This window comes from Podarcis pityusensis, assembly GCF_964106645.2.
Source record: "Podarcis pityusensis genome assembly, chromosome: 6".
NCBI classification, from domain to species: Eukaryota; Metazoa; Chordata; class Lepidosauria; order Squamata; family Lacertidae; genus Podarcis; species Podarcis pityusensis.
The window spans coordinates 5,763,596-5,775,668 of record NC_138030.1 but is presented as its reverse complement, the minus strand read 5'-3'; the positions used below and the strand labels follow the sequence as shown (position 1 = coordinate 5,775,668).

General features: G+C 43.9%; 1 protein-coding gene across 4 annotated transcripts in view; it reads left to right on the top strand.

Annotated features, from left to right (window-relative positions):
• Positions 1 to 12,073, top strand: part of UCKL1 (uridine-cytidine kinase 1 like 1) — a 75,567-nt gene that overhangs the window by 31,779 nt on the left and 31,715 nt on the right. For all 4 annotated transcript variants that reach the window (XM_081011277.1, XM_081011278.1, XM_081011280.1 and 1 more), the window contains exons 3-4: positions 1,662 to 1,768; positions 5,513 to 5,683. In XM_081011277.1, coding sequence (XP_080867403.1) covers positions 1,662 to 1,768; positions 5,513 to 5,683 — 278 coding nt within the window. The remainder of the gene's footprint in view (positions 1 to 1,661; positions 1,769 to 5,512; positions 5,684 to 12,073) is intronic.

Here is a 12,073-nt window from a genome sequence, read left to right as displayed (position 1 = left end):
AAATTTTATTTATACCCCGCCCTCCCCAGCCAAGACCGGACTCAGGGCGGCTAACACCCGATATAAAAACAAATTGATTGAAATACAACTTAAAAACAAGATTAAAATACAACATTAAAACAGTAAAAACATTAAAATGCATCCTCATTTCAATGGAAACTCAAATCAAAAACTTTTTTGGGGATGAAAACGTCAAGTCTTCACCAGGCTAACTATCCAGACTGGTCCTACATGGGCCAGAAAAAAGCCAGGGAAGTCCCCAAATAGGAGTTCCATCACAGGAGGAGAAAGGAAAAAATAAGAGGGGGAGGGAATCAAATTGATTCAGATAAGCAAGTTGCTTCCTCAATATGCTGGCAATATTCGGGGAGTGGGGGGGGAGCATAGACTCCCAGGACTGAGCCATCAGTAAACACAAGATTGAAACGAAGTCTGCACCCAGAGGTGGAGAGAACGTTCTTCCACATGTGGTGGACTTGTAAAAGGGTAAAAGAGTATTTGGAAATAATACATAATGAATTGGGGGGGGGACGTTTAAAAGTACGCCCCCCCCAAAACAGAGTCCTTTCTGTTTGGGATAATTCAGACTGAAATTCCCAGGTGTCAAATAAGGTTTTTTATGTATGCTACTACTGCGGCACGTGTTTCATTAGCCCAAAAATGCAAAACGAGCGAAGTCCCAACCAAAGGAGAATGGCAACTTAAGTTGACAGAATGTGCACAATTCGCAGACTTAACATATAGAATAAGAGAACAAGAAGAACATGCGTTTAAAGAGGATGGGAAAATGTTTACTGAATATATGGGAAATAATTGTGTACAGCTGAGAACATTGGCAGCATTAAGATAAATTCAAGAGTGTAAATAAGTTTTGATGGATATAATAATGGAATACTGAATGGTATAGTTTTTTGTAAAAATATGCAGGGGTTTATGATGTGTAAAGGGACGCGGGTGGCGCTGTGGGTTAAACCGCAGAGCCTAGGACTTGCCGATCGGAAGGTTGGCGGTTCAAATCCCCGTGACGGGGTGAGCTCCCGTTGTTTGGTCCCTGCTCCTGCCAACCTAGCAGTTCGAAAGCACGTCAAAGTGCAAGTAGATAAATCGGTACCGCTCCGCCGGAAAGGTAAACGGCGTTTCTGTGCGCTGCTCTGGTTTGCCATGCTTAGTCATGCTGGCCACATGACCCGGAAGCTGTACGCCAGCTCCCTCGGCCAATAAAGCGAGATGAGCGCCGCAACCACAGAGTCGGCCATGACTGGACCTAATAGTCAGGGGTCCCCTTTACCTTTATGATGTGTAAAACAAACCATGGGAAGAGCAGAAGGGAAGTCATTGATATCTTAAGGATGTAAAATGTTAAATTATAAAACAGAAAACTTAATAAAATTATATACAAAAAGAGAGAGATAAGAAGCGAAGGTTGCACCCTCGGTCTCTTTGCAGCTCCAACTGCAAAAGCACCCACCTGCGCTTGCTTTCTGCAAAAAGATGAAGGGCAGTATGCAAATTTAATCAATAAAATAATCAATAAAAATAGGCTTCCTATTCTGCCCTGGGATCTGCCAGGATAAAGGAAGGTTGGCAAAAATACGTTTTTAATAAACAGACGGAACTGAAACTAAGCTGATTCCTTTACGTCCCCTGCACCCCCGACCCAGGTCTCGGCGGAGGCAGTGCCTCGGGGAAGACCACCGTGGCCAGGATGATAATCGAGGCCTTGGACGTGCCCTGGGTGGTTCTCCTTTCCATGGACTCCTTCTACAAGGTGAGAGAGGCAGAGCTCAGCATCATAACCTTCATTTCTGTTTAATTTTCTTCTTTTAGGAAAGGGAACGAGGTAAAAGTGTTAGAGAAAGGCATCCTATTTGTCTATTCAGAGACATTTGTTTCATGCCTTTTCTCTTCAGCTGGAAGAAACTCCCTGGCTGCTTAGAGCATATACCGTATTTTTTTGCTCTATAAGACGCACTTTTCCCCTCCTAAAAAGGAAGGGGAAATCAGTGTGTGTCTTATGGAGTGAATGCAGGGGGGAGGCTCTGCTCAGCGCTCCCTTTAAAGAGCCGCGTGGAGCGTGTGTGCGGCACTTGGGGGCTTTTCCCTGAGGAGGGAGAAAACCATCACCACCTATTTTGGTAAGAAGGCTTCCAGGACGATGATCCGTCCCGGGATTTCAGCCTCGACAATGGACCCACCTCAGTTTCTTCTTGCCTGCGAGTCTAATTAAGAGGCCACCCAATTTTCTGCAAAGCTGTCAGGCTTTATCTTCCAAAGCCCGCACAGTTTAATTAGCTGATCATTGCTTCTGAAGTTATCTTTCCATGCCTTCAATCAGATCCTCCCATATCTCATCATCGCAGCTAATCCGTTTGTTCAACAGAACACGCAGCTCATTTGCCGCTTTTGTTGTTCCGTCTTCATTTTTTTTAAAAAAATATTTATTAGGGTTTAGAATAGAAATAGATATAATAAACAATATAACATATGTCTTAACATAATTTCACATTTTCTTTGGACTTCCTCACATCTCCCGCTCCCACTTTCATCGTTGTAACTTTTTGCCAGCAATTTATCATCTTATTTGCATTCTTATGTCCCATCTGTATATTTATAATCTTGTAATTCTCAAAAAAAGTTTATATTTTCTCAATCTCACTTATTATCTTAAATCATCTAATTTAGTGGTGCTCAATTGTTTATGATCTAGCATCCTGCTTAACATTCACTCAAATTACAGTATTTTTGTAAATAAATCTTGAATTTCTTCCAATCCTCCTCCATCTTCTCCTCTCCCAGATCACGGATTCTGCCGGTCATCTCGGCCAGTTCCATATAGTCTATCAGTTGCATCTGCCATTCTTCCAGTGTGGGTAGATCTTGAGCTTTCCAGTGCTTTGCAAGAAGTATCCTTGCTGCTGTTGTTGCGTACATAAAAAATGTCCAGTCCTTCTTTACCACCCCTTGGCCGACAATACCCAAAAGAAAGGCCTCTGGTTTCTTTGTGAAGGTATACTTGAATACCTTTTTCAGTTCATTATAAATCATTTCCCAGAACGCCTTCACTTTAGGGCAGGTCCACCAGAGGTGGAAGAATGTTCCTTCACTCTCTTTACATTTCCAACACTTATTATCGGACAGGTGGTATATTTTTGCAAGTTTGACTGGGGTCATATACCATCTATATATCATTTTCATTACATTTTCTTTCAAAGCATTGCATGCAGTAAAATTCAACCCAGTACTCCACAACCTTTCCCAGTCCTCAAACATGATATTATACCCAATGTCCTGCGCCCACCTTATCATAGCCGATTTAACCATTTCATCTTGTGTATTCCATTTTAACAGCAAGTTATACATCCTTGAAAGTACCTTAGACTTTGGTTCTAACAGTTCTGTTTCTAGTTTCGATTTCTCCACCTGGAACCCTAGTTTCTTGTCATTTTTAAAAACTTCTTTAATCTGAGCGTAATGTAACCAGTCTCGCACTTTATCCTTCATTTTCTCCAAACTCTGCAATTTCCAGTTGTCTCCATCTTTTTCTAGTATTTCCCAATATTTTGGCCATTTAGCCTCCATATTGGGTCTTTTTCGGGCCTTAGCTTCCAAAGGTGAAAGCCACCTTGGAGTTTTATTTTCCAACAAGTCTTTATATTTTGTCCAGACATTAAACAGTGATTTTCTGACAATATGGTTCTTGAAGGCCTTATTGACTTTAACCTTGTCGTACCATAAGTATGCATGCCATCCAAAAGTATTGTTAAACCCTTCCAAATCCAACACGTCAGTGTCTTCAAGAAGTAGCCAGTCTTTTAGCCAGCAGAACGCTGCGGCCTCATAGTACAACTTTAGATCTGGCAGGGCAAAGCCCCCTCTTTCTTTCGCATCAGTTAATATCTTAAACTTAATTCTGGGCTTTTTGCCCTGCCAGACAAACTTAGAAATATCTAAAATAAAAAAAATCCTTCCAGTAGCACCTTTAAGACCAACTAAGTTAGTTCTTGGTATGAGCTTTCGTGTGCAAGCACACTTCTTCAGATACACGGGTGTATCTGAAGAAGTGTGCTTGCACACGAAAGCTCATACCAAGAACTAACTTAGTTGGTCTTAAAGGTGCTACTGGAAGGATTTTTTTTATTTTGACTATGGCAGACCAACACGGCTACCTATCTGTAATTAGAAATATCTCTCTGCCACTTCTGAAAGCACTCCGTCTTATCCAAAACCTGAAGTGTTTGAAACAAAAAGAACATCTTTGGCAATACATTCATCTTGATAGCAGCAATTCGGCCTAACAAAGAAAGTTTCAATTTTGTCCAACTGTCTAAATCTCTCTTAATTTCTGCCCAACACTTTTCATAGTTATCCTTAAATAGGCTTAGATTTTTTGCTGTTATGTTTACCCCTAGGTACTTTACTTTTTTAACCACATTTAGTTCTGTCTCTTTCTGAAACCGTTCTGACTCTGTGTCTGTCAAATTTTTCCCCAAAACCTTAGTTTTCTGTTTATTTAATTTGAATCCAGTGCACGTCAAAGTGCAAGTAGATAAATAGGTACCACTCCGGCAGGAAGGTAAACGGCGTTTCCGTGCGCTGCTCTGGTTTGCCAGAAGAGGCTTAGTCATGCTGGCCACATGACCCGGAAGCTGTACGCCAGCTCCCTCGGCCAATAAAGCGAGATGAGCGCCGCAACCCCAGAGTCGGCCACGACTGGACCTAATGGTCAGGGGTCCCTTTACCTTTGCCTTTTAAAGCAAAGGTTGGATAGTCATATGCCATGGATGCTTGAGCTGAGATTCCTGCATTGTAGCGGGTTGGACTAGATAATCGTTGGGGCCCCTTCCAACTCTACAATTCCTGCCCTCGGTCTTTCCTCCCTCCTTCTCAGTGGTATTGTTATGAGTTTGGGGTGAGGGGGAAGCAGGCTTTTATGCAGAGAGCCTTCTCACCCTGGGATCCAGCAATAGAAGCCTGTCTAGCTTCCTGGGTTGAGGCGACTGCCTGGGCGATGGGCAGGAGGTCACCTTATCTTGGGGCAGGAGGTCACCAACTCTAAGAGCGCTCCTGGCGCCGTTCCCGGGCCTCTTGTCAGACCTGACAAGGTCTGTGCGTCTTTTGTGGTCTGGATGTAAGATAAGACCCAGACGTGCCATCCCTGCTCCACTGGAACTGGCAAGGTCATCCATTGCCGTCACGGACTGATAAAGAAGAGGGCTTTGAGCACTTGTTTATACAGCTGGCTTTCTGTTTATACATTGACTCAAGAGCTCAGGTTAATGCATTTTAGAAATGCTCCCTTGGAGGAAGAAAATGAGGATTTTGGGTCCCATTTCAGACTGATGGAACAGAAAACCCATTCCTTCCCCCTTCAAGACCGTTTTATAACAGAACCACACCAAAAGAAGTGTTCCTTTTCCAAGGGCTTTCCTGCTCCCTGATTTCCCACCCTGCCCTGCCTGTCCTCCCCATGGCTGCACTTCGGAGGGTGACCCCCTCTTTCTTTCTCCGTCAGGTCCTAACTAAGGAGCAGCAGCAACAGGCATCCAGCAACGATTTCAACTTTGACCACCCCGACGCCTTCGACTTCGACCTGATCATCTCCACCCTGAAGAAACTCAAGCAAGGCAAAAGCGTCAAGATTCCCATCTACGACTTCACTACCCACAGCCGCAAGAAAGAATGGGTGAGCCACGCCTCAGGTTGTCTTTTAAGGGTTATTATATACTGTATTTTTCGCTCTATAAGACGCACCCGACCATAAGACGCACCTAATTTTAGAGGAGAACAAGTAAAAAAATTCTCCCTCTCTGCACAGCGCCTCTCCAGCAAACCGGGAGGAGAAATGGAAGGGGCTCCGTTTCTCCTCCCGCTTCGCTGAACACAGCGAAGGCACACAGGTGGCGCTGTGGGTTAAACCACAGAGCCTAGGACTTGCCGATCAGAAGGTCGGCGGTTCAAATCCCCGTGACGGGGTGAGCTCCCGTTGCTCGGTCCCAGCTCCTGCCAACCTAGCAGTTCGAAAGCATGTCAAAGTGCAAGTAGATAAATAGGTACCGCTCCAGCGGGAAGGTAAACGGCGTTTCTGTGCGCTGCTCTGGTTCGCCAGAAGCGACTTAGTCATGCTGGCCACATGACCCGGAAGCTGTCTGCGGACAAACGCCGGCTCCCTCGGCCCATAGAGCGAGATGAGCGCCGCAACCCCAGAGTCGGACACGACTGGACCTAATGGTCAGGGGTACCTTTACCTTTACCTTTATATACTGTATTTTTCGCTCTATAAGACGCACCCGACCATAAGACGCACCTAGTTTTAGAGGAGGAGAACAAGAAAGAAAAATTTTTCTCCCTCTCTGCGCAGCGCCTCTCCAGCGAAGCGAAGTCAGAACAGCAAGAGAGGTCGCTGCGCAGCAAAAGCAGTGATCCCTCTTGCTGTTCTGGCTTCTGGGACAGCTGTGCAGCCTGCACTCGCTCCATAAGACGCACACACATTTCCCCTTACTTTTTAGGAGGGGAAAAGTGCGTCTTATAGAGCGAAAAATACGGTATACATTGTGGGGTATTTAGCGTCCATCCGCTTGGAATCGAAATCCCTGGGGGAGAGGAGGCTTAAGGTCTTGCCCCCTTCCTTGGGGCGGCGGAATGAAACTGGCTTGCAAGCGATGCCAGTGGTTGCTCAGAGGGAATTCTGGGAAATCAACGTGGGGGTGCCACCCAGCTGGGGGTCACTCTTGCCTTCCCGCCCCACTATTGGTACGTTCCTCACCCCTGAAAGAATCGCCAAAATACACTTCCCAGTTTTATCATTTTATCCCTCCCAATGCGTGCAGTGAAAATTGGGGAGGGGGGGGAGCATGTCAGCTCAGCTGTAGAATTTCATTAATTTATTAACATTTTGCTATCCCACCTGCCCTCCAACAGGGATTTGACCCCTCATCTCCCAGGTCTTTCCCCCCAATACAGTGGTACCTTGGTACTTGAACGGCTTGGCTCCCGAACCATTCGGCTCCCGGATGCCGCAAACCCAGAAATAAGTGTTCCGGTTTGCAAACGTTTTTTGGAAGCCGAACTTCCATCGCGACTTCCACATGAGAGCAGGAAGCTCCTGCAGCCAACCGGAAGCCACGTCTTGGTTTTCGAACGCTTTTGGGAGTCAGACAGCTCCCGGAACAGATTCAGTTCGAGAACCAAGGTACCATTGTACTCTAAACCACTACACCACACAGAATGACCCAGACCTGTAACAGAATGGATGAGTTTGGATCTTCTCCTATCATTATTCAGTGAATCTCGGGGGTGGAACAGAGATGTTACTTGCAGAACACAAAACTCCCCCGATCCATAAGATTGGATCCTGCGCCACAGTGGTGCTTTTTATACAGGATATTTTAATTGTTTAAATATGTTCCTTTGGCATTACACATTTTTGTTTGTTTGAAAAGATTTCTTACATGGTAAGGTCCCAGGTTGGGTTGCAGGAATAGAATCGCACAATAATAAAACAATTTTGTGTTGCTGTGCACCACTTAAATATTGTTAAAATAGTAAGCGGTCTAGAAATACTTTAAATGAATAAATTGCATGTGCACTCACACGCATCTGTATATCTGTATGTCCACCCACATCGTTCTGCCCGGACACTGAGGTCCAGCGCCGAGGGCCTTCTGGTGGTTCCCTCCTTACGGGAAGCCAAGTTACAGGGAACCAGGCAGAGGGGCTTCTCGGTGGTGGCACCCTCCCTGTGGAACGTCCTCCCACCAGATGTCAAAGAGAACAACAACTACCAGACTTTTAGAAGACATCTGAAGGCAGCCCTGTTTAGGGAAGCGTTTAATGTTTGACGGACTGTTGTATTTTAATATTTTGTTGGAAGCCACCCAGAGTGGCTGGGGAAACCCAGCCAGATGGGCAGGGTATAAATAAATTATCATTATTATCATTAGGATGATGAGATGAGGGTGCTTGCAAACATTTGCGAGACGCTGTGCCCTTTTTATTATTCAAAATAATAATAATAAATTTATTAATACACACACAAACATACTTGGGCACTTGGCAAAGGGGAAGTTCTGGTGGTTGGCAGGGATAGTGAGCTTATGGGGCCACCCTGGTGCTTTTGGACTCCCAATAAACAAATGAAATCAAGGTCTAGAGATGAACATAATATATTTCCTCAACACAGGCATGCAAGAACTTAAACCAGTCGATATCCAGGTGCAATCTATGACTGATAGCCAACTGAGCATGCAGTCGTAGCTGTATAATCTTTTATGGTTTGACGCATACCGTACGGCCCGAATATAAGCCGCGCCCACAAATAAGCTGCACCTTTAAAATTCAAGGGGGGTGGGAAGAGAAAAAGACAATGTCCGAATATAAGCCCTTAAAATTCTTTTTTTAAAAAAATGATATTTATTAAAGTTTCAAAGAATACAAAAACAAAAAATAAAAATACAAGAAAATACAAAATACAGAAAAAAGAATAAAGTTTTTAAGATATAACAAAAAAATGAAAAATAAAAGGAAACATACAAAATAAAAACAGTTAAAAACACGTCGTTAATTTTCCATAACATATCTTCCTTACACTTATTTCCCCGGACCTCCTCGTACCTCCTTTTTTGTATTCCAGTTCAGTTTGTTAGTTCAGCAAATCCTTACCATTAAGCTTTTACCCATTTATAAAACCTTTTTTCGTATCTCTTAAAGCATTACAGCTGGAAACCACTTAGTTTCTATCCAACATCCTTCTAAAATTCCTTAATTTTACAATATTTCTGTAAATAGTCTTTAAATTTCTTCCAGTCTTCTTTCACCGACTCTTCTCCCTGGTCTCGGATTCTGCCAGTCATTTCTGCCAGTTCCATATAGTCCATCAGCTTCATCTGCCATTCTTCCAGAGTGGGTAGATCTTGTGTCTTCGAAATTCTTCAGGCACTCACACCCGTTTCATTTTACCGTATGTCTGTTTCAGCCGCAATATCAAGAAAGCCAATTTTTGTAATCTTTTACCTAACTATTATTACATTCTTGTCATTTTTGTGCCATACTTCCCAAATCACATCTTAAATTTTATTATTTTCCCAATTGTTGCACCTTAACTTTTATCTTTGTTTTCTTAATTGTAAGTGTTTACTCAAATCCTGCTAGTGAGTCCACTTCTTTGCAATACTTCTGTAAATACAACAGATTACAAAATTAAAGCAGAGTAAAACAGGCAGGAGGAATAAATATTTAAAGAACCAGAAGGGGAAGTTGAGGGAAGTCATGATGATTGTGTGGAATATAAAGTAAAATTCAATAAAAATTATTTTGAAAAAAGAAGAGAAAGCCCATTTTTGTAAGGGCGTGAATTTAAGCCGCACTTTTAACTTTTCACGGTCGGAATTTGGAAAGAAAAGTGTGGCTTATATTCGGGCCAATACGGTAAAGTTAGATGTTCTTTACATTTGGAGCGCAGCTCTTGTGATCTCAGCATGTTTCAAGGCTTTGGACAAGAACACCTTTGTTCGTGTGAGATAACACACTGCTCTTTGCAAGGAAAAGTTGTAAAAGCCGCAGAAGGTCGTTCCGTTTTGATTGCACATTCTTTTGGCGGTCAGCCTGGAGTCATATTCGGACGGAAGGTTTACATCCTTGCATACATCCGCTGCAGAAATATATATTCCTATGTTCATACGTGCCTTGACTACTCCACACTTTTCTCTGTACTTAGCGTCTGGCTGGGGGGAATTGCAGACTCCACGTTTGGTTTGGGGGCTGGCAAAAGTTGAGAGCCCAGCAATATGTAGGGAAGCAACAGCCTCACCCCCAGGACCTGATCTCACCAAAGGCCACTTCCCTTTGACAGCTCTCCTAATAATGATGATGGTGATGATAATTTCATTATTTATTTACTGGGTTGCCCCGGCCACACTGGGTGGCTTCCAGCAGAATATAAAAACATAATAAAGCATCAAACATTAAAAACTTCCCTATACAGGGCTGCCTTCATAGGTTTTCTAAAATGCGTCTATACCGTATTTTTCGCTCCATAAGACGCACTTTTTTCTTCCTAAAAAGTAAGGGGAAATGTTTGTGCATCTTATGGAGTGAATGCGTGGTCCCTGGAGCCGAATTGCCATGCTCTATTTTTTGAAAGAGGGAAGTGGGTGTTGAAACAAAGCCGCTGATTGTTTGCCGATCGGGGAGAAAGATAAGGGACGCTAGAGATAAAGGAGGCTGCCTGGGGGGGGGAGAGGTAAAGACAGCAAACTTGCAAAGGGGGGAAACAGGAAGACTAAAGCAATAAGGGGAGAAATTAGAAGAAAAGGAGGAGCAAAAAACTGCTCCAGCTAAGGAAAAGACACTAAGGCTAACGAGAGGGAAGGGAGTGTTGAAAATAAACAGCTGATCGGTGTGATCGGAAGAGAGATAAGGGACGCTAGCGGAGGCTGCCTGAGAAGGAGGAGGTAAAAGCCCATGGATCCTCAGGATTTTTGCATTGGGTCACCCCAAATTCACCATCAGATCACAAAGCATGTCCATGGCTACAGCCTGCACCAAAAAAATCATGCACCCACTGTTTCGTTCAGAATATTTTATTTCTTGTTTTCCTCCTCTAAAAACTAGGTGCGTCTTATGGTCAGGTGCGTCTTATGGAGCAAAAAAATACAGCAGTTTATCTGTTTGGCATCTGATGGGAACGCTCCCACCCTCTTCCTTTCTCTCTCCTCCTTGCTTGCAAGCATTTTCACGCCTGTTTAAAATCCAATATTTCTTACAAGCGAACTTCCGCTCTCCCCCTTGGAAGCTCCTTGTCCCCTCCTTCCCTTTTCCCTTCTCTTTGTATTCGGATTAGAAGTGGCTCCCAGGCGGCTGTTGCTTCTTGCGAGGGAGTAGAGGGCCGAGGTGGTAGGGAAGCCTCCGCTGGGGAAACACTGCAGGCAGCGTGCCAGATGTGCTCGGCTGGCACATTTGAACCAGCTTGCCCTCCTCTCTTAGCAAATCAGTCTCTTAAGCTTAAGCCAAGAAATAGTAATATAATCATAATAATCATAATAATAATTTATTTATACCCCACCTATCTGGCTGAGTTTCCCCAGCCACTCTGGGCAGCTTCCAATCAAGTGTTAAAAACAATACAGCATTAAATATTAAAAACTTCCCTAAAAAGGGCTGCCTTTAGATGTCTTTTAAAGAGAAGATAGCTGCTTATTTCCTTCACATCTGAAGGAAGGGTGTTCCACAGAGTGGGTGTCACTACCGAGAAGGCCCTCTGCCTGGTTCCCTGTAACCTCACTTCTCTCAGTGAGGGAACCGCCAGAAGGCCCTCAGAGCTGGACCTCAGTGTCTGGGCAGAATGATGGGGGTGGAGATGCTCCTTCAGGTATCCTGGGCCAAGACCGTTTAGGGCTTTAAAGGTCAGCACCAACACTTTGAATTGTGCTTGGAAACGTATTGGGAGGCAATGTAGATCTCTCAGGACCAGTGTTATGTGGTCCCGGCGGCTGCTCCCAGTCACCAGTCTAGCTGCCGCATTCTGGATTAATTGCAGTTTCCGGGTCACATTCAAAGGTAGCCCCACGTAGAGCACTTTGCAGTAGTCCAAGCGGGAGATAACTAGAGCATGCACCATAACTAGAGTATTCTCTATAAAACTGAATATCAATATATGTATCAAGACTTTGAGATTAGACCATTGAAGAAGCCTGGAAAACTATCTTGGGAGTTTGCTACCTGCAAGCTCCAGTAAAAGGGCCCCATTGGGGGTGAACAGCAGCCTCTTGGTTACTTGGACTGCCAGGGCGAAACGGGTGCAAAGCGCTGGCACGCTGTCGTCTACAACTTCATTGTCTACAACTTCATTAACATCTATCTACAACTCCACTAGCATCTCTTGGTATTGTGAACAACACCGAACTTGCCTTTTGTTGGTATCTTATCTAAAAGATTGAGTTAAGCATTTGAAAAATCTATTGAAACCAGACATTATAAGTTCATCTTAGGTTGGGTAGTTCGCAAGTCTCTGTGGCTTTGTAGAAGGTTTTGTCTTTTTCTCAGAAGGTTATTAAAGAATGTATAATTTTTTATTCTG